The sequence below is a fragment of the Scyliorhinus torazame genome, chromosome 7 (genome assembly GCF_047496885.1).
Source record: "Scyliorhinus torazame isolate Kashiwa2021f chromosome 7, sScyTor2.1, whole genome shotgun sequence".
Classification (NCBI taxonomy): domain Eukaryota; kingdom Metazoa; phylum Chordata; class Chondrichthyes; order Carcharhiniformes; family Scyliorhinidae; genus Scyliorhinus; species Scyliorhinus torazame.
The window spans coordinates 7,143,705-7,169,827 of NC_092713.1; the positions used below are offsets into that span (position 1 = coordinate 7,143,705).

A 26,123-nucleotide genomic window follows, 5' to 3' on the forward strand; every position below is an offset into this window, starting at 1 on the left:
GACAGTGTGCCGGGGCGGTGTGTGCCAGGGCAGTGTGAGGGACTGTGTGCCAGGGCGGTGTGAGGGACAGTGCGCCAGGGCGGTGTGAGGCACAGTGCGCCAGGGCGGTGTGAGGGACAGTGCGCCAGGGCGGTGTGAGGCACAGTGCGCCAGGGCGGTGTGTGGGAGACAGTGTGAGGGACAGTGTGCCGGGGCGGTGTGTGCCAGGGCGGTGTGAGGCACAGTGCGCCAGGGCGGTGTGAGGGACAGTGCGCCAGGGCGGTGTGAGGGACAGTGCGCCAGGGCGGTGTGAGGGACAGTGCGCCAGGGCGGTGTGAGGGACAGTGCGCCAGGGCAGTGTGAGGAACAGTGCGCCAGGGCGGTGTGAGGGACAGTGCGCCAGGGCTGTGTGAGGGACAGTGCGCCAGGGCGGTGTGAGGGACTGTGTGCCAGGGCGGTGTGAGGGACTGTGTGCCAGGGCGGTGTGTGGGAGACAGTGTGAGGGACAGTGTGCCAGGGCGGTGTGAGGGACAGTGCGCCAGGGCGGTGTGAGGGACTGTGTGCCAGGGCGGTGTGAGGAACAGTGCGCCAGGGCAGTGTGAGGGACAGTGCGCCAGGGCAGTGTGAGGGACAGTGCGCCAGGGCAGTGTGAGGGACAGTGCGCCAGGGCGGTGTGAGGGACAGTGCGCCAGGGCGGTGTGAGGGACAGTGCGCCAGGGCAGTGTGAGGAACAGTGCGCCAGGGCAGTGTGAGGGACAGTGCGCCAGGGCGGTGTGAGGGACAGTGCGCCAGGGCGGTGTGAGGAACAGTGCGCCAGGGCAGTGTGAGGGACAGTGCGCCAGGGCAGTGTGAGGGACAGTGCGCCAGGGCAGTGTGAGGGACAGTGCGCCAGGGCGGTGTGAGGGACAGTGCGCCAGGGCAGTGTGAGGGACAGTGCGCCAGGGCAGTGTGAGGGACAGTGCGCCAGGGCAGTGTGAGGGACAGTGCGCCAGGGCAGTGTGAGGGACAGTGCGCCAGGGCAGTGTGAGGGACAGTGCGCCAGGGCGGTGTGAGGGACAGTGCGCCAGGGCGGTGTGAGGGACTGTGTGCCAGGGCGGTGTGAGGGACAGTGCGCCAGGGCGGTGTGAGGGACAGTGCGCCAGGGCGGTGTGAGGGACAGTGCGCCAGGGCTGTGTGAGGGACAGTGCGCCAGGGCAGTGTGAGGAACAGTGCGCCAGGGCTGTGTGAGGAACAGTGCGCCAGGGCGGTGTGAGGGACAGTGCGCCAGGGCAGTGTGAGGGACAGTGCGCCAGGGCTGTGTGAGGGACAGTGCGCCAGGGCTGTGTGAGGGGCAGTGTGAGGGACAGTGCGCCAGGGCGGTGTGCGGGACAGTGCGCCAGGGCAGTGTGAGGGACAGTGCGCCAGGGCGGTGTGCGGGACAGTGCGCCAGGGCGGTGTGAGGGGCAGTGTGAGGGACAGTGCGCCAGGGCAGTGTGCGGGACAGTGCGCCAGGGCAGTGTGAGGGACAGTGCGCCAGGGCGGTGTGCGGGACAGTGCGCCAGGGCGGTGTGAGGGGCAGTGTGCCAGGGCAGTGTGAGGGACAGTGCGCCAGGGTGGTGTGAGGGACAGTGCGCCAGGGCGGTGTGTGGGAGACAGTGTGAGGGACAGTGTGCCAGGGTGGTGTGAGGGACAGTGCGCCAGGGTGGTGTGAGGGACAGTGTGCCGGGGCGGTGTGTGGGAGACAGTGTGAGGGACAGTGCGCCAGGGCAGTGTGAGGGACAGTGCGCCAGGGCGGTGTGAGGGACAGTGCGCCAGGGCGGTGTGAGGGACAGTGCGCCAGGGCGGTGTGAGGGACAGTGCGCCAGGGCGGTGTGAGGGACAGTGTGAGGGACAGTGCGCCAGGGCGGTGTGAGGCACAGTGCGCCAGGGCGGTGTGAGGGACAGTGCGCCAGGGCGGTGTGAGGGACAGTGCGCCAGGGCGGTGTGAGGGGCAGCGTGAGGGACAGTGCGCCAGGGCGGTGTGAGGCACAGTGCGCCAGGGCGGTGTGAGGGACAGTGCGCCAGGGCGGTGTGTGGGAGACAGTGTGAGGGACAGTGTGCCGGGGCGGTGTGTGCCAGGGCAGTGTGAGGGACTGTGTGCCAGGGCGGTGTGAGGGACAGTGCGCCAGGGCGGTGTGAGGCACAGTGCGCCAGGGCGGTGTGAGGGACAGTGCGCCAGGGCGGTGTGAGGCACAGTGCGCCAGGGCGGTGTGTGGGAGACAGTGTGAGGGACAGTGTGCCGGGGCGGTGTGTGCCAGGGCGGTGTGAGGCACAGTGCGCCAGGGCGGTGTGAGGGACAGTGCGCCAGGGCTGTGTGAGGGACAGTGCGCCAGGGCGGTGTGAGGGACTGTGTGCCAGGGCGGTGTGAGGGACTGTGTGCCAGGGCGGTGTGTGGGAGACAGTGTGAGGGACAGTGTGCCAGGGCGGTGTGAGGGACAGTGCGCCAGGGCGGTGTGAGGGACAGTGCGCCAGGGCAGTGTGAGGAACAGTGCGCCAGGGCAGTGTGAGGGACAGTGCGCCAGGGCAGTGTGAGGGACAGTGCGCCAGGGCGGTGTGAGGGACTGTGTGCCAGGGCGGTGTGAGGGACAGTGCGCCAGGGCGGTGTGAGGGACAGTGCGCCAGGGCAGTGTGAGGAACAGTGCGCCAGGGCTGTGTGAGGGACAGTGCGCCAGGGCAGTGTGAGGAACAGTGCGCCAGGGCTGTGTGAGGAACAGTGCGCCAGGGCGGTGTGAGGGACAGTGCGCCAGGGCAGTGTGAGGGACAGTGCGCCAGGGCTGTGTGAGGGACAGTGCGCCAGGGCTGTGTGAGGGGCAGTGTGAGGGACAGTGCGCCAGGGCGGTGTGCGGGACAGTGCGCCAGGGCAGTGTGAGGGACAGTGCGCCAGGGCGGTGTGCGGGACAGTGCGCCAGGGCGGTGTGAGGGGCAGTGTGAGGGACAGTGCGCCAGGGCGGTGTGCGGGACAGTGCGCCAGGGCAGTGTGAGGGACAGTGCGCCAGGGCGGTGTGCGGGACAGTGCGCCAGGGCGGTGTGAGGGGCAGTGTGAGGGACAGTGCGCCAGGGCGGTGTGCGGGACAGTGCGCCAGGGCGGTGTAAGGGACAGTGTGAGGGACAGTGCGCCAGGGCGGTGTGAGGGACAGTGCGCCAGGGCAGTGTGAGGGACAGTGCGCCAGGGCAGTGTGAGGGACAGTGCGCCAGGGCTGTGTGAGGGGCAGTGTGAGGGACAGTGCGCCAGGGCGGTGTGAGGGGCAGTGTGAGGGACAGTGCGCCAGGGCGGTGTGAGGGACAGTGCGCCAGGGCAGTGTGAGGGACAGTGCGCCAGGGCGGTGTGAGGGACAGTGTGAGGGACAGTGCGCCAGGGCTGTGTGAGGGGCAGTGTGAGGGACAGTGCGCCAGGGCGGTGTGCGGGACAGTGCGCCAGGGCAGTGTGAGGGACAGTGCGCCAGGGCGGTGTGCGGGACAGTGCGCCAGGGCGGTGTGAGGGACAGTGCGCCAGGGCTGTGTGAGGGGCAGTGTGAGGGACAGTGCGCCAGGGCGGTGTGCGGGACAGTGCGCCAGGGCAGTGTGAGGGACAGTGCGCCAGGGCGGTGTGCGGGACAGTGCGCCAGGGCAGTGTGAGGGACAGTGCGCCAGGGCGGTGTGCGGGACAGTGCGCCAGGGCGGTGTGAGGGGCAGTGTGAGGGACAGTGCGCCAGGGCGGTGTGCGGGACAGTGCGCCAGGGCGGTGTGAGGGGCAGTGTGAGGGACAGTGCGCCAGGGCGGTGTGCGGGACAGTGCGCCAGGGCGGTGTGAGGGACAGTGTGAGGGACAGTGCGCCAGGGCGGTGTGAGGGACAGTGTGAGGGACTGTGTGCCAGGGCGGTGTGAGGGACAGTGCGCCAGGGCGGTGTGAGGGACAGTGCGCCAGGGCAGTGTGAGGGACAGTGCGCCAGGGCGGTGTGCGGGACAGGGCGGTGTGAGGGACAGTGTGAGGGACAGTGCGCCAGGGCGGTGTGAGGGACAGTGCGCCAGGGCGGTGTGCGGGACAGGGCGGTGTGAGGGACAGTGTGAGGGACTGTGTGCCAGGGCGGTGTGAGGGACAGTGCGCCAGGGCGGTGTGAGGGACAGTGCGCCAGGGCGGTGTGAGGGACAGTGCGCCAGGGCGGTGTGTGGGAGACAGTGTGAGGGACAGTGTGCCGGGGCGGTGTGTGCCAGGGCGGTGTGAGGCACAGTGCGCCAGGGCGGTGTGAGGGACAGTGCGCCAGGGCGGTGTGAGGGACAGTGCGCCAGGGCGGTGTGCGGGACAGTGCGCCAGGGCGGTGTGCGGGACAGTGCGCCAGGGCGGTGTGCGGGACAGTGCGCCAGGGCAGTGTGAGGGACAGTGCGCCAGGGCGGTGTGCGGGACAGTGCGCCAGGGCGGTGTGAGGGACAGTGTGAGGGACAGTGCGCCAGGGCGGTGTGCGGGACAGTGCGCCAGGGCGGTGTGAGGGACAGTGCGCCAGGGCTGTGTGAGGGGCAGTGTGAGGGACAGTGCGCCAGGGCAGTGTGAGGAACAGTGCGCCAGGGCAGTGTGAGGGACAGTGCGCCAGGGCGGTGTGCGGGACAGTGCGCCAGGGCGGTGTGAGGGACAGTGTGAGGGACAGTGCGCCAGGGCGGTGTGAGGGACAGTGCGCCAGGGCGGTGTGAGGGACAGTGTGAGGGACTGTGTGCCAGGGCGGTGTGAGGGACAGTGCGCCAGGGCGGTGTGAGGGACAGTGCGCCAGGGCAGTGTGAGGGACAGTGCGCCAGGGCGGTGTGCGGGACAGTGCGCCAGGGCGGTGTGAGGGACAGTGTGAGGGACAGTGCGCCAGGGCGGTGTGTGGGAGACAGTGTGAGGGACAGTGTGCCGGGGCGGTGTGTGCCAGGGCGGTGTGAGGCACAGTTCGCCAGGGCGGTGTGAGGGACAGTGCGCCAGGGCGGTGTGAGGGACAGTGCGCCAGGGCGGTGTGAGGGACAGTGCGCCAGGGCAGTGTGAGGAACAGTGCGCCAGGGCTGTGTGAGGGACAGTGCGCCAGGGCAGTGTGAGGAACAGTGCGCCAGGGCTGTGTGAGGAACAGTGCGCCAGGGCAGTGTGAGGGACAGTGCGCCAGGGCTGTGTGAGGGACAGTGCGCCAGGGCTGTGTGAGGGACAGTGCGCCAGGGCGGTGTGAGGGACAGTGCGCCAGGGCGGTGTGCGGGACAGTGCGCCAGGGCAGTGTGAGGGACAGTGCGCCAGGGCGGTGTGAGGGACTGTGTGCCAGGGCGGTGTGAGGGACAGTGTTCCAGGGCAGTGTGAGGAACAGTGCGCCAGGGCAGTGTGAGGGACAGTGTGAGGGACTGTGTGCCAGGGCGGTGTGAGGGACAGTGCGCCAGGGCGGTGTGAGGGACAGTGCGCCAGGGCGGTGTGAGGGACAGTGTGCCAGGGCGGTGTGAGGGACTGTGTGCCAGGGCGGTGTGAGGGACAGTGTGCCAGGGCAGTGTGAGGAACAGTGCGCCAGGGCAGTGTGAGGAACAGTGCGCCAGGGCAGTGTGAGGGACAGTGCGCCAGGGCTGTGTGAGGGACAGTGCGCCAGGGCTGTGTGAGGGACAGTGCGCCAGGGCAGTGTGAGGAACAGTGCGCCAGGGCAGTGTGAGGGACAGTGCGCCAGGGCAGTGTGAGGGACAGTGTGAGGGACAGTGCGCCAGGGTGGTGTGAGGAACAGTGCGCCAGGGCAGTGTGCGGGACAGTGCGCCAGGGCAGTGTGAGGGACAGTGTGAGGGACAGTGCGCCAGGGTGGTGTGAGGGACAGTGCGCCAGGGCGGTGTGAGGGGCAGTGTGAGGGACAGTGCGCCAGGGTGGTGTGAGGGACAGTGCGCCAGGGCGGTGTGAGGGGCAGTGTGAGGGACAGTGCGCCAGGGCGGTGTGCGGGACAGTGCGCCAGGGCGGTGTGAGGGGCAGTGTGAGGGACAGTGCGCCAGCGTGGTGTGAGGGACAGTGCGCCAGGGCGGTGTGAGGGACAGTGTGCCGGGGCGGTGTGTGGGAGACAGTGTGAGGGACAGTGTGCCAGGGCAGTGTGAGGGACAGTGCGCCAGGGTGGTGTGAGGGACAGTGCGCCAGGGCGGTGTGTGGGAGACAGTGTGAGGGACAGTGTGCCAGGGTGGTGTGAGGGACAGTGCGCCAGGGTGGTGTGAGGGACAGTGTGCCGGGGCGGTGTGTGGGAGACAGTGTGAGGGACAGTGCGCCAGGGCAGTGTGTGGGACAGTGCGCCAGGGCGGTGTGAGGGACAGTGCGCCAGGGCGGTGTGAGGGACAGTGCGCCAGGGCAGTGTGAGGGACAGTGCGCCAGGGTGGTGTGAGGGACAGTGCGCCAGGGCGGTGTGTGGGAGACAGTGTGAGGGACAGTGTGCCAGGGTGGTGTGAGGGACAGTGCGCCAGGGTGGTGTGAGGGACAGTGCGCCAGGGCGGTGTGAGGGACAGTGCGCCAGGGCGGTGTGAGGGACAGTGCGCCAGGGCAGTGTGAGGGACAGTGCGCCAGGGCGGTGTGAGGGACAGTGCGCCAGGGCGGTGTGAGGGACAGTGCGCCAGGGCGGTGTGAGGGACAGTGCGCCAGGGCGGTGTGAGGGACAGTGCGCCAGGGCGGTGTGAGGCACAGTGCGCCAGGGCGGTGTGAGGGACAGTGCGCCAGGGCAGTGTGAGGGACAGTGCGCCAGGGCGGTGTGTGGGAGACAGTGTGAGGGACAGTGCGCCAGGGCGGTGTGAGGGACAGTGTGAGGGACAGTGCGCCAGGGCGGTGTGAGGCACAGTGCGCCAGGGCGGTGTGTGGGAGACAGTGTGAGGGACAGTGCGCCAGGGCGGTGTGAGGGACAGTGCGCCAGGGCGGTGTGTGGGAGACAGTGTGAGGGACAGTGCGCCAGGGCGGTGTGAGGGACAGTGCGCCAGGGCGGTGTGCGGGACAGTGCGCCAGGGCGGTGTGCGGGACAGTGCGCCAGGGCGGTGTGTGGGAGACAGTGTGAGGGACAGTGCGCCAGGGCGGTGTGAGGGACAGTGCGCCAGGGCGGTGTGTGGGAGACAGTGTGAGGGACAGTGCGCCAGGGCGGTGTGTGGGAGACAGTGTGAGGGACAGTGCGCCAGGGCGGTGTGAGGGACAGTGCGCCAGGGCGGTGTGTGGGAGACAGTGTGAGGGACAGTGTGCCGGGGCGGTGTGTGCCAGGGCGGTGTGAGGCACAGTGCGCCAGGGCGGTGTGAGGGATAGTGCGCCAGGGCGGTGTGAGGGACAGTGCGCCAGGGCTGTGTGAGGAACAGTGCGCCAGGGCAGTGTGAGGGACAGTGCGCCAGGGCTGTGTGAGGAACAGTGCGCCAGGGCTGTGTGAGGGACAGTGCGCCAGGGCTGTGTGAGGGGCAGTGTGAGGGACAGTGCGCCAGGGCGGTGTGCGGGACAGTGCGCCAGGGCAGTGTGAGGGACAGTGCGCCAGGGCGGTGTGCGGGACAGTGCGCCAGGGCGGTGTGAGGGGCAGTGTGAGGGACAGTGCGCCAGGGCGGTGTGAGGGACAGTGCGCCAGGGCGGTGTGAGGGGCAGTGTGCGGGACAGTGCGCCAGGGCGGTGTGAGGGACAGTGTGAGGGACAGTGCGCCAGGGCGGTGTGAGGGACAGTGCGCCAGGGCGGTGTGAGGGACAGTGTGCCAGGGCGGTGTGAGGGACAGTGCGCCAGGGCGGTGTGAGGGACAGTGCGCCAGGGCAGTGTGAGGGACAGTGCGCCTGGGCAGTGTGAGGGACAGTGCGCCAGGGCGGTGTGAGGGACAGTGCGCCAGGGCGGTGTGAGGGACAGTGCGCCAGGGCGGTGTGAGGGACAGTGTGAGGGACTGTGTGCCAGGGCGGTGTGAGGGACAGTGCGCCAGGGCAGTGTGAGGGACAGTGCGCCAGGGCAGTGTGAGGGACAGTGCGCCAGGGCAGTGTGAGGGACAGTGCGCCAGGGCGGTGTGAGGGACTGTGTGCCAGGGCGGTGTGAGGGACAGTGTTCCAGGGCAGTGTGAGGAACAGTGCGCCAGGGCAGTGTGAGGGACAGTGTGAGGGACTGTGTGCCAGGGCGGTGTGAGGGACAGTGCGCCAGGGCGGTGTGAGGGACAGTGCGCCAGGGCGGTGTGAGGGACAGTGTGCCAGGGCGGTGTGAGGGACTGTGTGCCAGGGCGGTGTGAGGGACAGTGTGCCAGGGCAGTGTGAGGAACAGTGCGCCAGGGCAGTGTGAGGAACAGTGCGCCAGGGCAGTGTGAGGGACAGTGCGCCAGGGCTGTGTGAGGGACAGTGCGCCAGGGCTGTGTGAGGGACAGTGCGCCAGGGCAGTGTGAGGAACAGTGCGCCAGGGCAGTGTGAGGGACAGTGCGCCAGGGCAGTGTGAGGGACAGTGTGAGGGACAGTGCGCCAGGGTGGTGTGAGGAACAGTGCGCCAGGGCAGTGTGCGGGACAGTGCGCCAGGGCAGTGTGAGGGACAGTGTGAGGGACAGTGCGCCAGGGTGGTGTGAGGGACAGTGCGCCAGGGCGGTGTGAGGGGCAGTGTGAGGGACAGTGCGCCAGGGCGGTGTGAGGGACAGTGCGCCAGGGCGGTGTGAGGGGCAGTGTGAGGGACAGTGCGCCAGGGCGGTGTGCGGGACAGTGCGCCAGGGCGGTGTGAGGGGCAGTGTGAGGGACAGTGCGCCAGCGTGGTGTGAGGGACAGTGCGCCAGGGCGGTGTGAGGGACAGTGTGCCGGGGCGGTGTGTGGGAGACAGTGTGAGGGACAGTGTGCCAGGGCAGTGTGAGGGACAGTGCGCCAGGGTGGTGTGAGGGACAGTGCGCCAGGGCGGTGTGTGGGAGACAGTGTGAGGGACAGTGTGCCAGGGTGGTGTGAGGGACAGTGCGCCAGGGTGGTGTGAGGGACAGTGTGCCGGGGCGGTGTGTGGGAGACAGTGTGAGGGACAGTGCGCCAGGGCAGTGTGTGGGACAGTGCGCCAGGGCGGTGTGAGGGACAGTGCGCCAGGGCGGTGTGAGGGACAGTGCGCCAGGGCAGTGTGAGGGACAGTGCGCCAGGGTGGTGTGAGGGACAGTGCGCCAGGGCGGTGTGTGGGAGACAGTGTGAGGGACAGTGTGCCAGGGTGGTGTGAGGGACAGTGCGCCAGGGTGGTGTGAGGGACAGTGCGCCAGGGCGGTGTGAGGGACAGTGCGCCAGGGCGGTGTGAGGGACAGTGCGCCAGGGCAGTGTGAGGGACAGTGCGCCAGGGCGGTGTGAGGGACAGTGCGCCAGGGCGGTGTGAGGGACAGTGCGCCAGGGCGGTGTGAGGGACAGTGCGCCAGGGCGGTGTGAGGGACAGTGCGCCAGGGCGGTGTGAGGCACAGTGCGCCAGGGCGGTGTGAGGGACAGTGCGCCAGGGCAGTGTGAGGGACAGTGCGCCAGGGCGGTGTGTGGGAGACAGTGTGAGGGACAGTGCGCCAGGGCGGTGTGAGGGACAGTGCGCCAGGGCGGTGTGAGGGACAGTGTGAGGGACAGTGCGCCAGGGCGGTGTGAGGCACAGTGCGCCAGGGCGGTGTGTGGGAGACAGTGTGAGGGACAGTGCGCCAGGGCGGTGTGAGGGACAGTGCGCCAGGGCGGTGTGTGGGAGACAGTGTGAGGGACAGTGCGCCAGGGCGGTGTGAGGGACAGTGCGCCAGGGCGGTGTGCGGGACAGTGCGCCAGGGCGGTGTGCGGGACAGTGCGCCAGGGCGGTGTGTGGGAGACAGTGTGAGGGACAGTGCGCCAGGGCGGTGTGAGGGACAGTGCGCCAGGGCGGTGTGTGGGAGACAGTGTGAGGGACAGTGCGCCAGGGCGGTGTGTGGGAGACAGTGTGAGGGACAGTGCGCCAGGGCGGTGTGAGGGACAGTGCGCCAGGGCGGTGTGTGGGAGACAGTGTGAGGGACAGTGTGCCGGGGCGGTGTGTGCCAGGGCGGTGTGAGGCACAGTGCGCCAGGGCGGTGTGAGGGACAGTGCGCCAGGGCGGTGTGAGGGACAGTGCGCCAGGGCTGTGTGAGGAACAGTGCGCCAGGGCAGTGTGAGGGACAGTGCGCCAGGGCTGTGTGAGGAACAGTGCGCCAGGGCTGTGTGAGGGACAGTGCGCCAGGGCTGTGTGAGGGGCAGTGTGAGGGACAGTGCGCCAGGGCGGTGTGCGGGACAGTGCGCCAGGGCAGTGTGAGGGACAGTGCGCCAGGGCGGTGTGCGGGACAGTGCGCCAGGGCGGTGTGAGGGGCAGTGTGAGGGACAGTGCGCCAGGGCGGTGTGAGGGACAGTGCGCCAGGGCGGTGTGAGGGGCAGTGTGCGGGACAGTGCGCCAGGGCGGTGTGAGGGACAGTGTGAGGGACAGTGCGCCAGGGCGGTGTGAGGGACAGTGCGCCAGGGCGGTGTGAGGGACAGTGTGCCAGGGCGGTGTGAGGGACAGTGCGCCAGGGCGGTGTGAGGGACAGTGCGCCAGGGCAGTGTGAGGGACAGTGCGCCTGGGCAGTGTGAGGGACAGTGCGCCAGGGCGGTGTGAGGGACAGTGCGCCAGGGCGGTGTGAGGGACAGTGCGCCAGGGCGGTGTGAGGGACAGTGTGAGGGACTGTGTGCCAGGGCGGTGTGAGGGACAGTGCGCCAGGGCAGTGTGAGGGACAGTGCGCCAGGGCAGTGTGAGGGACAGTGCGCCAGGGCGGTGTGCGGGACAGGGCGGTGTGAGGGACAGTGCGCCAGGGCGGTGTGAGGGACAGTGCGCCAGGGCGGTGTGCGGGACAGTGCGCCAGGGCGGTGTGAGGGGCAGTGTGAGGGACAGTGCGCCAGGGCGGTGTGAGGGACAGTGCGCCAGGGCGGTGTGAGGGACAGTGTGCCAGGGCGGTGTGAGGGACTGTGTGCCAGGGCGGTGTGAGGGACAGTGCGCCAGGGCAGTGTGAGGGACAGTGCGCCAGGGCGGTGTGCGGGACAGTGCGCCAGGGCGGTGTGAGGGACAGTGTGAGGGACAGTGCGCCAGGGCGGTGTGAGGGACTGTGTGCCAGGGCGGTGTGCGGGACAGTGCGCCAGGGCGGTGTGAGGGACAGTGTGAGGGACAGTGCGCCAGGGCAGTGTGAGGGACAGTGCGCCAGGGCGGTGTGAGGGACAGTGCGCCAGGGCGGTGTGAGGGACAGTGCGCCAGGGCAGTGTGAGGGACAGTGCGCCAGGGCGGTGTGCGGGACAGTGCGCCAGGGCGGTGTGAGGGACAGTGTGAGGGACAGTGCGCCAGGGCGGTGTGAGGGACAGTGCGCCAGGGCTGTGTGAGGGACAGTGCGCCAGGGCGGTGTGCGGGACAGTGCGCCAGGGCGGTGTGAGGGACAGTGTGAGGGACAGTGCGCCAGGGCGGTGTGCGGGACAGTGCGCCAGGGCGGTGTGCGGGACAGTGCGCCAGGGCGGTGTGAGGAACAGTGCGCCAGGGCGGTGTGAGGGACAGTGCGCCAGGGCGGTGTGCGGGACAGTGCGCCAGGGCAGTGTGAGGAACAGTGCGCCAGGGCGGTGTGAGGGACAGTGCGCCAGGGCGGTGTGAGGAACAGTGCGCCAGGGCGGTGTGAGGGACAGTGCGCCAGGGCGGTGTGAGGGACAGTGCGCCAGGGCGGTGTGAGGGACAGTGCGCCAGGGTGGTGTGAGGGACAGTGCGCCAGGGCGGTGTGAGGGGCAGTGTGCCAGGATATGTGTGTTCGAGGTGGTGAAGTGTCACAGCCCCAGTGTCTGAGAGCCAGGGGTTTGGTGGGGGTTGGAGATTTTGTGGTGCCAGATGTACTGCACGGGGGGGGACCGGCTTTGCCATGGGGTGGGGAGGGGTGGGTGTTTGCTGTGAGGGGGAGGGGCTGATTTTGCTGTGAGGGGGAGGGGCTGTGTTTGCTGGGAGGGGGGGCTGTGTTTGCTGGGAGGGGGAGGTGGAGGCAGGGGGTGTGTTTGCTGGGAGGGGAGGGGCTGTGTTTGCTGGGAGATGGAGGGGCTGTGTTTGCTGGGAGTGGGGGTGTTTGCTGTGAGGGGGAGGGGCTGTGTTTGCTGTGAGGGGGAGGGGCTGTGTTTGCTGGGAGGGGGAGGCAGGGGGTGTGTTTGCTGGGAGGGGGAGGTAGGGGATATGTTTGCTGGGAGGGGGAGGGGGTGCGTTTGCTGGGAGGGGGTGCGTTTGCTGGGAGGGGGTGCGTTTGCTGGGAGGGGGTGCGTTTGCTGGGAGGGGGTGTGTTTGCTGGGAGGGGCTGTGTTTGCTGGGAAGGGCTGTGTTTGCTGGGAGGGGCTGTGTTTGCTGGGAGGGGGAGGCAGGGGGTGTGTTTGCTGGGAGGGGGAGGCAGGGGGTGTGTTTGCTGGGAGGGGAGGGGCTGTGTTTGCTGGGAGGGGGAGGCAGGGGGTGTGTTTGCTGGGAGGGGGTGTGTTTGCTGGGAGGGGGTGTGTTTGCTGGGAGTGGGTGTGTTTGCTGGGAGGGGATGGGGCTGTTTTTGCTGGGAGGGGGAGGGGCTGTGTTTGCTGGGAGGGGCTGTGTTTGCTGGGAGGGGCTGTGTTTGCTGGGAGGGGGTGTGTTTGCTGGGAGGGGGAGGCAGGGGGTGTGTTTGCTGGCAGGGGGAGGGGCTGTGTTTGCCGGGAGGAGCTGTGTTTGCTGGGAGGGCGTGTGTTTGCTGGGAGGGTGTGTGTTTGCTGGGAGGGGCTGTTTGCTGGGAGGGGCTGTGTTTGCTGGGAGGGGGAGATGGGGGGGTGGGTGTTTGCTGGGAGGGGGAGGTAGGGGGTGTGTTTGCTGGGAGGGGGAGGGTCTGTGTTTGCTGGGAGGGTGTGTGTTTGCTGGGAGGGTGTGTGTTTGCTGGGAGGGTGTGTGTTTGCTGGGAGGGTGTGTGTTTGCTGGGAGGGTGTGTGTTTGCTGGGAGGGTGTGTGTTTGCTGGGAGGGCGTGTGTTTCTGGGACGGGCTGTGTTTGCTGGGACGGGCTGTGTTTGCTGGGAGGGGGTGGGTTTGCTGGGAGGGGGTGGGTTTGCTGGGAGGGGGTGGGTTTGCTGGGAGGGGGTGGGTTTGCTGGGAGGGGGTGGGTTTGCTGGGAGGAGGTGTGTTTGCTGGGAGGGGGTGTGTTTGCTGGGAGGGGATGGGGCTGTTTTTGCTGGGAGGGGGAGAGGCTGTGTTTGCTGGGAGGGGCTGTGTTTGCTGGGAGGGGGAGTGTCTGTGTTTGCTGGGAGGGGGAGGCAGGGGATGTGTTTGCTGGGAGGGGGAGGATGTGTGTTTGCTGGGAGGGGGTGTGTTTGCTGGGAGGGGGTGTGTTTGCTGGGAGGGGCTGTTTGCTGGGAGGGGCTGTGTTTGCTGGGAGGGTGTGTGTTTGCTGGGAGGGCGTGTGTTTGCTGGGAGGGCGTGTGTTTGCTGGGAGGGGCTGTGTTTGCTGGGAGGGGCAGTTTGCTGGGAGGGGCTGTGTTTGCTGGGAGGGTAGACGGGGGGGGGGCGGGTGTTTGCTGGGGGGGGAGGCTCTGTGTTTGCTGGGAGGGTAGACGGGGGGGCGGGTGTTTGCTGGGAGGGGGAGGCTCTGTGTTTGCTGGGAGGGTGTGTGTTTGCTGGGAGGGCGTGTGTTTCTGGGAGGGCGTGTGTTTCTGGGAGGGACTGTGTTTGCTGGGAGGGGCTGTGTTTGCTGGGAGGGGCTGTGTTTGCTGGGAGGGTAGACGGGGGGGGGGGGCGGGTGTTTGCTGGGAGGGGGAGGCTCTGTGTTTCTGGGAGGGCGTGTGTTTCTGGGAGGGCGTGTGTTTGCTGGGAGGGGCTGTGTTTGCTGGGAGGGGCTGTGTTTGCTGGGAGGGCGTGTGTTTGCTGGGAGGGCGTGTGTTTGCTGGGAGGGGCTGTGTTTGCTGGGAGGGGCTGTGTTTGCTGGGAGGGGCTGTGTTTGCTGGGAGGGGGAAGCAGGGCTGTGTGTTTGCTGATTGGTTTGAGCGGGTTGTTTGTGGGAAGGCTGGACTATGTGGGGCTGGTGTTTCGGGGTGGACGGGGGCAGTGTGGCTGTTGGCCTTGCTCTCAGGGATGTGAGGGTTTGTTTACCTGGGGGGGGGGGGGGTTTGGTCCGGTGTTAAGTTGCTAAATTTCACTTACTTAAAGCAGTCTTGTTTTGAAATCCAAAAGTAACTTCTTGCTGCTTCACCCTTTACAACAATGGTAGAAACTGGTTCACAAGTGAGTAACGAATATATAAATGTTAACTGGAATAGAACTGATACTTTTCACTTCACTGGTCAGTGTTGAGAATAAAACATTTAAGCTTAAAACAGCTTCCCTTACGTGAGAGTCCAGGATACAAGCCTGGTCAGCCAAGGGTGATGTCAGGAAGTACTTAGACCGTAAGACATTGGATTGGATTTTGTTTATTGTCACGTGTACCGAGGTACAGTGAAAAGTATTTTTCTGCGAGCAGCTCAACAGATCATTAAGTACATGAAATGAAAAGGAAATAAAAGAAAATACATAATAGGGCAACACAAGGTACACAATGTAACTACATAAGCACCGGCATCGGGTGAAGCACACAGGGTGTAGTGTTAATCAGGTCAGTCCATAAGAGGGTCGTTTGAGTCTGGTAAGAGTAACCCTAACCCTAACCCTAATTTTTCTCATCCCCATTCTCCTGCCTTCTCTCCGTAACCCCATATCTCCTTATTAATCAAGAACCTATCTATCTCTGTCTCAAGCACACCCAGTGAATTGGCCTCCACAGCCTTCTGCAGTAAAGAGTTCCACAGATTCACCACCCTCTGGCTGAAGAAATTCCTCCTCATCTCTGTTTTAAAGGATCGTCCCTTTAGTCTGAGATGGTGTCCTCTGGTTCTAGTTTTTCCTACAAGTGGAAACATCCTCTCCACGTCCACTCTATACAGGTCTCGCAGTATCCTGTAAGTTTCAATAAGATCCCCTCTCATCCTTCTAAACTCCAGCGAGTACAGACCCAGAGTCCTCAAACGTTCCTCGTACGACAAGCACCTCATTCCAGGGATCATTCTTGTGAACCTCCTCTGGACCCTTTCCAAGGCCAGCACATCCTTCCTTAGATACGGGCCCCAAAACTGCTCACAATACTCCAAATGGGGTCTGACCAGAGCCTTATACAGCCTCAGAAGTACATCCCTGCTCTTGTATTTTAGCCCTCTCGACATGAATGCTAACATTGCATTTGCTTTCTTAACTGCCGACTGAACCTGCACGTTAACCTTAAGAGAATCGTGAACAAGGACTCTCAAGTCCCTTTGTGCTTCTCCTTTCCGAAGCATTTCCCCATTTAGAAAATAGTCTATGCCTAGATTCCTCCTTCCAAAGTGCATAACCTCACACTTTTCCACATTGTATTTAATTTGCCACTTCATTGCCCGCTCTCCTAGCTTTTCCACCAAGTGCAGAGAAAACCTGGAAGTCGAGGGGCTGAATGGGGGCTTCCTGTTCTGTGTTATTGACGTGCAGTTTGTGGTTTATTTTGAACAGAAATGGAGAGCATGTCGATGTTTAAGAATTACAGCCCAGGTGAGCCAACCTGTCGACTGTACGTAAAGAATCTGTCCAAGCAGGTCGAAGAGAAGGTAATCTCCCACTCTTGTCCACCTCTTTGCCTCCCCCCCTCTTTGCCTCCCCCTCTCTGCCCCCCCTCTCTCTCTCTGCCCCTTCTCTCTCTCTGCCCCCCTCTCTCTCTCTGCCCCCCTCTCTCTCTCTGCCCCCCCATCTCTCTGCCCCCCTCTCTCTCTCTGCCCCCCTCTCTCTCTCTGCCCCCCTCTCTCTCTCTGCCCCCCTCTCTCTCTCTGCCCCCCTCTCTCTCTCTGCCCCCCTCTCTCTCTCTGCCCCCCTCTCTCTCTCTGCCCCCCTCTCTTTCTGCCCCCCTCTCTCTCTCTGCCCCCCTCTCTCTCTCTGCCCCTCTCTCTCTCTGCCCCCCTCTCTCTCTCTGCCCCCCTCTCTCTCTCTCTGCCCCCCCCTCTCTCTCTCTGCCCCCCTCTCTCTCTCTCTGCCCCCTCTCTCTCTGCCCCCCTCTCTCTCCCTCTCTCTCTCTGCCCCCCTCTCTCCCTCTGCCCCCCTCTCTCCCTCTGCCCCCCTCTCTCTCTCTGCCCCCCTCTCTCTCTCTGCCCCTCTCTCTGCCCCCCTCTCTCTCTCTGCCCCCCTCTCTCTCTCTGCCCCCCCTCTCTCTCTCTGCCCCCCCTCTCTCTCTCTGCCCCCCTCTCTCTGCCCCCTCTCTCTGCCCCCCCCCCTCTCTGCCCCCCCCCTCTCTCTGCCCCCCCCTCTCTCTGCCCCCCCCTCTCTCTGCCCCCCTCTCTCTCTCTGCCCCCCTCTCTCTCTCTGCCCCCCTCTCTCTCTCTGCCCCCCTCTCTCTCTCTGCCCCCCTCTCTCTCTCTGCCCCCCTCTCTCTCTCTGCCCCCTTCTCTCTCTCTGCCCCCTCTCTCTCTCTGCCCCCCTCTCTCTCTCTGCCCCCCTCTCTCTCTCTGCCCCCTCTCTCTCTCTGCCCCCCCCTCTCTCTCTCCGCCTCTATCAGCTCTCCTCATTATTTGTTGCTTTGTCTCCTCAGTGTAACTTTAGTAAGATAGTTACAAAGTTGGTGCTTTTGGTCTTTTCACATTTTGATCTCATTCCAGGACTTGAAGTTCATCTTCGGCCGTTATGTTGATTTCTCATCGCAAACGGAAAGGAACATGTAAGAGACGAGTTCGAGTTTTTACTGATGCCGTGTTGATATTTCAATATCTGGTGAAATTCTGAAAATTCTTAGTTTATTTCCAATCCGTACAGTTGAGCAGGGAGCAGCCGCTCCCAGTTCAGTGCTGCGGGGATGTGTTGCCGTGTTGGGGATCTTGCCTTTGGATGGGACATTAAATGTCGATGTAAAAGCCGCCACTGCGCGTGTTTGGAAGAAGAGCCGGGAAGTGCACAAAAATTCATTATCTGGTCATTTTCATTTGGTGTTTGTGGGATCTTGCTGTGGAAAAATTGGCTGCCAAGTTTCCTGAATTACAACAATGGCTGCACTGCAGAAATACTCCATTGACTCTCAAACATTCGGGACGCTCTGTGGGGGTGGACGGTGCTGTGGAAATGCAAGTCTTTATTTTATTGATCGCAGTTAGCTTAAAAGTATAAAGTTCTGGGAACCTCCGTGTGACATTGAATTGATTCTCTTGTTAGAGCTGAATTCAGCACCTTTAAAAGTAAGAAATGTCCCACGGTGCTTCACTGAAGCATAATCAGGCAAAATAATTGACAGGAGAACATGGACTCACGGAAGAAAATGTCAGGACACATGGCCAAAGGCTTCTTGGAGAAGGAAAGAGGGAGAGAGCAATGAGGAGAGATTTGGGAGAGAGTGCCAGAGCTTAGAGCACAGGCAGCTTCAGGAACGAGTGTCAATGATGGAGCAATTAAACAAAAATAAAATACTGCAGCTGCTGGAGATCTGAAATCGAAAGGGAAATTCATGGCAGGCCTGGCAATTCTACCTCTGGAGAGAGAAGCTGGGTTAATATCTCCAGTCCGTTTGACTCCTCAGAACGGAGTTCTCTTTTCATTGTGGAGCAATAAAAATTGAGAATGCTTGGGTGACCAAAATCTTGGAGGGTTGTAGGGGCTGGAAGAGGTTACAGAAATGGGGAGGGTGTCGAGGCTGAGGGGGGTCACATGGATGGGTAGGGATGTAGAGTTGGAGGAGGTTACAGAGATGGGGAGGGTGTCGAGGCTGAGGGAGGCCACCGGGATGGGCAGGGTGTAGAGCTGGAGGAGGTTACAGAGATGGGGAGGGTGGCGGGGCTGAGGGAGGCCACAGGGATGGGTTGGGTGTAGAGCTGGAGGAGGTTACAGAGATGGGGAGGGTGACGGGGCTGAGGGAGGCCACAGGGATGGGTTGGGTGTAGAGCTGGAGGAGGTTACAGAGATGGGGAGGGTGACGGGGCTGAGGGAGGCCACAGGGATGGGTTGGGTGTAGAGCTGGAGGAGGTTACAGAGATGGGGAGGGTGACGGGGCTGAGGGAGGCCACAGGGATGGGCAGGGTGTAGAGCCAGTATATGTCTGAGCACATGTCCAGTTCAGCTCAGTTGAGAAGGATATTGAGTGTGTGTCTGATTCACAAACCCATTTCTCTGTTGGTTTTTGAGCAATGGGTTATTTTAAAGACCGTTTTGTTTTGTTTGCAGGTTTGATATCCGATTGATGAAAGAAGGGAGAATGAAGGGCCAGGCTTTCGTTGGGCTTGCCAATGAGAAAGCAGCAGCCAAAGCATTGAGAGAAGTAAATGGATTTGAGCTCAAAGAGAAACCAATGGTGGTCGTATCCTTTCACAGAACAGCAGCAATTCAAATGACCATTAGCAAAGTGAACTTCTTGACAGTAATTACTCAACAATGCAATTAACTTCCTCATCGTTTTACAGTTAGACAGAGCAGAAAGAAGCCCTTTAGCTCCCTGTGTCTGGGCCAGCCGTCAAACACCTAACTATTCTAATCACCTGTTTGCGGGAAAATAAAAATACCACTTTCCAGTGAGAGGAGGGTGGGTAACCAGAGGGACGCAGATTGAAGTGAAACATACATAGGAAATAGGCGCAGGAGGAGGCCATTCGGCCCTTCGAGCCTGCTCCCCCATTCATTAGGATCGTGGCTGATCATCAGGTTCAATACCCTGATCCCGCCTCCCCCCCAAATCCCTTGATCCCTTCAGCCCCAAGAGCGACATCTAATTCCTTGAAATTACACAACGTTTTGGCCTCAGCTACTTTCTGTGGGAGTGAATTCCACAGATTCATCGCTCTCTGGGTGAAGACATTTCTCCTCACTCAGTCCTAAAAGGTTTCCCCCTTATCCTCAAACTGTGACCCCGAGTTCTGGACTCCCCCACCATCGGGAATATTCTTTCTGAATCTACCCTGTCTAATCCTGTTAGAATTTTGGAAGTTTCTATGAGATCCCCTCTCACTCTTCTAAACCCCAATGAATATAATCCTAACTGACTTAGCCTCTCCTCATCTGACAGTCCCGCCATCCCAGGAATCAGCCTGGTTAACCTTCGCTGCACTCCCTCCATAGCAAGAACATCCTTCCTCAGATAAGGAGACCAAAACTGCCCACAATACTCCTGGTGTGGCCTCACCAATATCCTATACAATTGCAGTAAAACATCTCTATTCCTAGACTCCAATCCTCTCACTATGAAGGCCAACAAACCATTTGCCTTCTTTACCGCCTGCTGTACCTGCGCGATTAATTTCAGCGACTGATGCACGAGGACACCAAGGTCTCGCTGAGTATCCGCCTCTCTCAATTTACACCCATTCAAATAATAATCTGCCTTCCTATTTTTGCAAACAAAGTGGATAACCTCACACTTTCATGCTTATCCCCACTCACTCAGCCTGTCCAAATCCTGCTGAAGCATCTCTGCATCTTCCTCACAGATCACCCTCCCACCCAACTTTGTATCGTCTGCAAATTTGGAGAGAATACATTTAGTTCCCTCGTCCGAATCAGTTGGGGTCCGAGCACAGATCCCTGTGGTACCCCACTGCCTGCCAATCAGAAAAAGACCCAATTATTCCAACCTTTTGCTTCCTGTCTGCTAACCAGCTTTCTCTCCATCTCAGGACACTACCCGTAACCCCATGCGCTTTAACTTTACATGAGAGACATTGTTGAAAGTCTTCTGAAAGTCTAAATAAACCACATCCACAGGGTCTCCCTGGTCAACTCTACAAATTCAGTTTCAAAGAATTCCAGTAGATTTGTCAAACGTGATTTTCCTTTCATAAACCCATGCTGACTTTGTCTGATTACACCACTGCTTTCCAAATGCTGTGCTGTGAAATCTTTGAAAAGAAGCAGAGGGGGAAATGAAAGATTGCTTGAAAGATTCAATAATGACTTTGAAAAGGGAATTGGATGAATAATTGAGAAGAAGGTTGCTGGATAATTGAAGATTGCACAATGCTGCAGCTTAGCGGCAGGCCACTTGGCCTATTCTGTTCTGCTTCTTCGAAAGAGCTATCGGAACTAGTCCCACTCCCCGGCTCTTTCCCCATGACCCTGAATATTATCTCATTTGAGTGTCCAGTTCCCTTTCGAAAGTTATTGTTATCTCCACTGCTGATGATGGAGGTTTTCGCTGCTGTTGGTCTGTAAATGTATCTCAAAAACAGGCAGATTTCAATGAGACTCAGTACACAGATCTGGTATTGCCCAAGAAAGAATTAATTAGGTTTGGGTAAAGATATCGATCCGGATCCTGAAATAATTTTTGAAACACGTGGGTTCAATTCCTGCCCTGGATGAGGTTACCATGAGCCTTCCCTACCTTGTCCCTCGCCTGAGGTTTGGTGACCCTCAGGTTAAAACACCATCAGCCAGCTCTCTCTCTCTCAAACGGGAGTGCAGTCTATGGTCCTCTGGCACTAAAACAACATTCAGCATTGGGAGATGGGGCAAATTTACTATTTTAGAATGTTGGGCGTTGTCTTGGATCTGGATTCGATTTATTGTCACGTGCACCGTGGTACACTGAAAAGCATTGTTCTGCGTACGGTCCAGACAGATCATTTTAGACATGATAAAACATAGGACGTACATAAATGCACAATGTAAATACATAGACCCTGGGTGAAGCAGACAGAGTGTAGTGCTATGCTGTAGAGAAGATGCGTGGAGAGATCAGGTCAGTCCATAAGAGGGCCATTCAGGAGTCTGGTAACAGCGGGGAAGAAGCTATTTTTGAACCTGTTGGTGCGTGTCCTCAGACTTTTGTATCTCCTGCCCGATGGAAGAGGTTGGAAGAGAGACTAACCCGGGCGGGAGGGGTCTTTGATTATGCTGCCCGCTTTCCCAAGGCAACGGGAGATTACGATTATTTTATTTAGAATGTTGCTTATTGTTTTGAAATATGGATTGTCTCAGCTACTCTGATGTAATTTGTCGCTGTCAAATTCTGAGCAGGGTTTTCAGAGCAGGTTGTTGGGTGTGGATTGGCCTGAAGCCTTCTCAGTGAGATGGAAGCTCTTAAAGATTTATTCTTTCAGCTTTGTAGTTACAGAACCACTGGGCAAGAAAAAGTCTTGAGGAAAAGCTGCATAATAACATTGGGTGGCGATAGATGCCCCACTTGTCTTCAATCTGTGTCCACCTGGTTGCTGGCTCTTCTGTCATTGGAAACAGTTTCTCCTTATTTACTCTATGAATACCCTTTATAATTTTAAGTATCTCTACCAAACCTTCTCTGTTGTGGGGAGCTAGTAATAGTTTAGGTTTCCTGAGGGTTTTAATTTGTGTAAGTATTTTTAATTCCTTAGTTAATATTTTAGCACTGTAGATTTGGTGGTGGAATCAATCTGACAAGTATAGCAAATACTGTCAATGCTGGAAATCTGAAATGAAAATGTCGGTGATCTTCAGAAAATCTGTCAGTTTTTGTGGAGAACGAAACAGCGAATGTTTTAGGACAATGGCCTTTCATCAGAGCCGAGAAAAGTCGGAAATGTGAGAGGTTTGAAGCAAGCAAAAGAAAAAGGGAGTGGGGTAAAAAAAAGGAAGTCTATGATAGAGTCAGAGTTTTACAGCATGGAAATAGGCCATTCAGCCCATCGTCTGCGTCGGCCATCGAGCTCCTATCTATTCTAATCCCCTTTGCCAGCACTTGGTCCCTAGCCTTGGTGAGCCGAAGAGATTCATTGACGAGGGATAATGGAGGACAGGGGGAGATGGTAATGGGACACGCAAAGAAACAAATCTCGGGTCCAGAGGAGGTGTAAATGGCAACAGCTGCTGTCTGAATAAATGAGGGCGGAGGGTTATGATCTGAAATTGTTCCGTGCGGAAGGCGTCTAATTGAAAGATGAGGTGCTGCTCCTCGAGCTTGTTTTGAGCTTCATTGGAACAGTGTCGGAGGCTGACGACAGAGGAATAGTGCGAGAGAGAATTAAAATGGCAAGTGACTGGCAACTCGGGACAGTGCTTGAAGACCGAATGAAGATCTTCAGCCCTGTGATCACATAACCTGTTTTTCATCTGTGCTGTTTAAAGTGTGAATTCCATACTTGGTTCCGATATTAACTGTTGGTTATTTCTGTAAGTATATAACCCAATGAACTTTGACTCAGTTAAATAACTGGTCATTTAAGCTGTTGAATTGAATCTCTGAATTTGGGATTTTTGGTTTGTTCACAGAGACTGCTCTCCCTCCCTGGCTAGTTCTGGAATTCCCCCCACTAAACCTCTCCATCTTTCTATCTCTCTCCAACCTCCCTTTTTGACCAATGTTTTGGCCACCTGACTTAATATCTCCGTGTCTGATTTCTGTCTGAGTTATGTTCCTGTATGGTGCCTATGTTAAAGGTAGGGAGTATAGAAAAGTAGAATAGTTCAAAAAGGTGCACAACTGGTGAAGGTTGATGGTCAGAGGAATCTAGGTGTATTCAAGGAACACAGGAGAGTAACATTCAAGTACAGCAAATCATGAGGAAGGTAAATGGCATATTGGGCTTCATTGCAAAGTGGATGGGAGCACAAGGATAAGAAAGTCTTGCTATAATTGGACAGAACACCTGGAGTAATGTGCGCAATTCTGGCCTCCATATTTAACTGGGGATACGTTTGCATTGGAGACAGTGCAGCAAAGGTTCACCAGATTAGTTCCTGGAATGAGAGGCTGAGAAAATATATTCTCTAGTGCTGTGAAAGTGATCACATTGTAATATGCATGATTCCGAAGGGGCTTGACCAGGTAGACACTTGAGAGGATGGTTCACCGACTGGGGACTCCGGAGCATGGGTGGGGGGGCACACAGTCTCAGGATTAGGGGACCTTCATTTAGTACATGGGATAAAAAATGTCTTCCCTCAAAGGATTGTGAATCTTTGGAATTCTCTACCCCAGAGATTTGTAAAAACTCCATTGTTGACTTTTTAGGGCTGGGATTGATGAATTTCTGGTCCCTTGGGTGTCGAGGGATATGGGGAAGTCCAAGACCAGCCATGATTATATTGAATGGTGCAGCAGACTTAATGGGCCAAATGGTGGCCGTCTCCTTTATCTTATCATCTGAAATGCAGGTTGTTGTCATTGATGTCTCTTCAATTGTATCTAATGTTGGTCCTTAACGACTTTACAGCAATTTGCCCGCTCTGCACGGCCAAAGCAAGATTCTGCAGACAACAAGCGAGGCCGAGGAAAATGAAGATGCGAGGGTGGTATGGTGGGTTTCTTGGTACGCTCAGTAACAGCATTTCTCACTGGCGTGACTCATTAAGCAAGCTCCTGAGACTAGTTGATGTGTTTTTCTCTTGGTTACAGTTCACGCTGTACACAGTAAAAGCCCAGCTCATCAGTTTGGGGGAATGATAATTCAGTGTATCCTTTGTAAAGTATCCTTTATATATAAAACTGAATAATGCAAAAGGCAATATCGGTGTTCCTGCTGTTCAGTCGCTGTGAATGGTGCGGAAACGGGCTGCGTCTCAGCATTGGGGGATCTGTTTTATTTTGTTTAGTGAAAGAATAATAACTCGGTTCTGATCTTCAGCTGAGTAATGATAGCGTTTAAAAAAAATCTTCCACTGCTATGACTTGTAAGCAATTTGTTGCATCGTGTACTAAAAACCACAGAGCTTCAATGCTCCCTGGCTGGTGGATGAGGTGTAACCTCTGCATCAGGAACTCCTCAATGATGCTGAAAATCTTACAGATCGCAACTGCAAAGCGCTCCTCCCAGAAAAATCGGGAATCGTTTTCAAGGATATTTGGATCGACAATGCACTGGCAAATCCGATTACCTTTGGATTATTTTTCCTATTAAGAGGGATATAAGTGTTGATTGGTGCAATCAGGCCTTGCCAATATTTCTTTCCAGAATAGACCCTGGTCTGTCCGGCCCTAAGGCCTCACATTTCAGACACTCCCCACCCACCATATCATCTAAGAGATGTCAGAAAAAGCAGGTCAAACCCCAGCTAATTGATAGGGTGGGGGGTTTGCAGAGGAGAGTTTTTCTCAAACCTCTTTGGGCCGATGAGACTGTAAGAGGAGATCACGCTGGGTGAGACAGGAGACCAGCGATCATGCAGTGGCTTATCTTTACCCTGCCCCACTTTCCCAGAGTGAAGGGAGAACATAGTCAGCTTGGCCTCGAAGAATCCACCTGCCAGCAAATATCAGCTAGAGCCATTAACATCTCAGTTTGGTGTAACAGCAGATCAGAGGTGTGGCAGTGAGCTTTCCCCTGGCTTACTCGTGCCTGACCTCGCTGTTGTTTCTGCTCCACACGAGCCTCCACCCAACCTCCTCCATCTCACCCCATCAGCTTATCCTGAATTCCCTATCGGGTTTATTATCTTAGATTAATGGCCCTGAGCTCTGACCTCGCCCGCAAGTGAAAACATCTCTATATCTCCTGGGCGGCACGGTAGCACAGTGGTTAGCACTGTTGCTTCACAGCAACAGAGTCCCAGGTTCGATTCCCAACTTGGGTCACTGTCTGTGCGGAGTCTGCACGTTCTCCCCGTGTCTGCGTGGGTTTCCTCCGGGTGCTCCGGTTTCCTCCCACAAGTCCCGAAAGACGTGCTTGTTAGGTGAATTGGACATTCTGAATTCTCCCTCTGTGTACCCAAACAGGCGCCGGAATGTGGCGACTAGAGGCTTTTCACAGTAACTTAATTGCAGGGTTAATGTAAGCCGACTTGTGACAATTATTATTATTGTATCCTGCTCTTTCAGAATCTTAGTTATCTGTCAGGTCCCCGTTCCCCAGCTTCCCCCAACTTTGTCTTTAGCAGAGAACAGTTCTCCAGCCTGTTCAGCCTCTCCTGATATCCTTTTCTGTTTTGCTACTATCATTGGGAATTCTTGTACAAGCTGAATGGAAAACCCTCTGGTCCCAAGAATGTCTCAATATCAGAACCAGCAGAGGATGCTGGAAACCCCCAGCAGGTCTGGCAGCATCCGTAAGGCAAGAAAGCAGTTTTTGACTTGTGTTCCTGGCACCCAGCATCACCCTGTCCAGAAACATTCAAGCTTGAGAGCTGAATAAGTGCCCCACTGCAGGTGAACGGTGTGTGTGGTGTTTGCCGGTGTGTGTGTGGTGTTTGCCGGTGCCTCTGGTGTTGCAGTTTGAGCTCTAGTGGAGTGTCTATGGTTAACTCAGAAAAATCTCAGAAGCACGAGACAGCGGATGCAGCACGGAAACCCTCGCTCAGTTTGTGGGGTATTGTATTATGTTTTGTACGTTTGAAATGTTAATGACTACAGTCAATCACTGATTTCTCACTGCTTGCCCTCCAATGAATGTGTTCAATAAAACTAGAAGTTGCTGTCACAGACTTGGGTTATTTTTATTCAGTTTGATTTTGATTTGCATCTGTATCTTATCTGATACTTTTGATCGTGAATTAGATTTCCACAAATGTCTTCCTGCCAATATTGCCCAAACCATGGCTCCCAATCCAATCTCCTCGTCGAACATCGGCCTGTCCAGTATCCCTCGCCTCTCCTGTGCTCTAGTTCTCCTGAAGTCCCCCACCTCCTATCCTCCCACTTCTCTTCATCAACGTCTTCTGCCGGCTTTCTCTGTTTAATCTGAGAACCAAGTAGCAGCCCGTCCCTGGGTGATTTCCCCAACTTAACCTGAGCACATTATTCCACACCAATTCCTAACCTCTCTGTTACAGGGAGCTCTGCCTTTTTTTTAACTTTGTTCATGGGACATGTGCCAACATAATTGCCTTTGAGTTAAGAGTTAGCCACGTTGCTGTGGGTCTGGTCACATGTAGACCAGACCAGGTAAGGACGGCAGGTTTCCTTCCCTAAAGGGCATTAGTGAACCAGATGAGTTTCTACGACAATGGTTTCATGGTTATCATTAGACTTTACACCATCTGCAGAAGCAGGATTTGAACCTGCGATCCCAGAGCAGTACCCTGAGTCTCTGGATTACTAGTACAGTGACAATACCACTGTCCCACCGCCTCCTCATGGTTCTATAATTTGGCCTCACCACCCTCATTTGTCCACCTGCCTCCAGTCACTGTGCCAACCTCTTAAACCAATAGGAGAAAAAACACATTGAACTCTTCAAGTCGATTCTGCCACTCAGATGATGACTGATCTGAATCTTAACTCCCATCTGCTCACCTTGGTTCACTGGGTGGCACAGAGGTTAGCACTGCTGCCTCACAGCGACAGGGA

At 58.6% G+C, this 26,123-nt stretch overlaps 1 protein-coding gene across 4 annotated transcripts in view; it reads left to right on the forward strand.

Moving 5' to 3' along the window:
• rnpc3 (RNA-binding region (RNP1, RRM) containing 3) overlaps positions 1-25,256 on the forward strand; it is a 120,394-nt gene extending 95,138 nt beyond the window's left edge. For 2 of the 4 annotated variants that reach the window (XM_072510291.1, XM_072510287.1), the window contains 4 exons: positions 15,419-15,513; positions 16,552-16,610; positions 18,101-18,233; positions 23,056-25,256. In XM_072510291.1, the coding sequence (XP_072366392.1) occupies positions 15,419-15,513; positions 16,552-16,610; positions 18,101-18,233; positions 23,056-23,121 (353 nt within the window). In that variant the 3' untranslated portion in view covers positions 23,122-25,256. The remainder of the gene's footprint in view (positions 1-15,418; positions 15,514-16,551; positions 16,611-18,100; positions 18,234-23,055) is intronic. The other 2 variants (XM_072510289.1, XM_072510288.1) reach the window with 2 other exon arrangements.
• Positions 25,257-26,123: the final 867 nt, after the last annotated feature.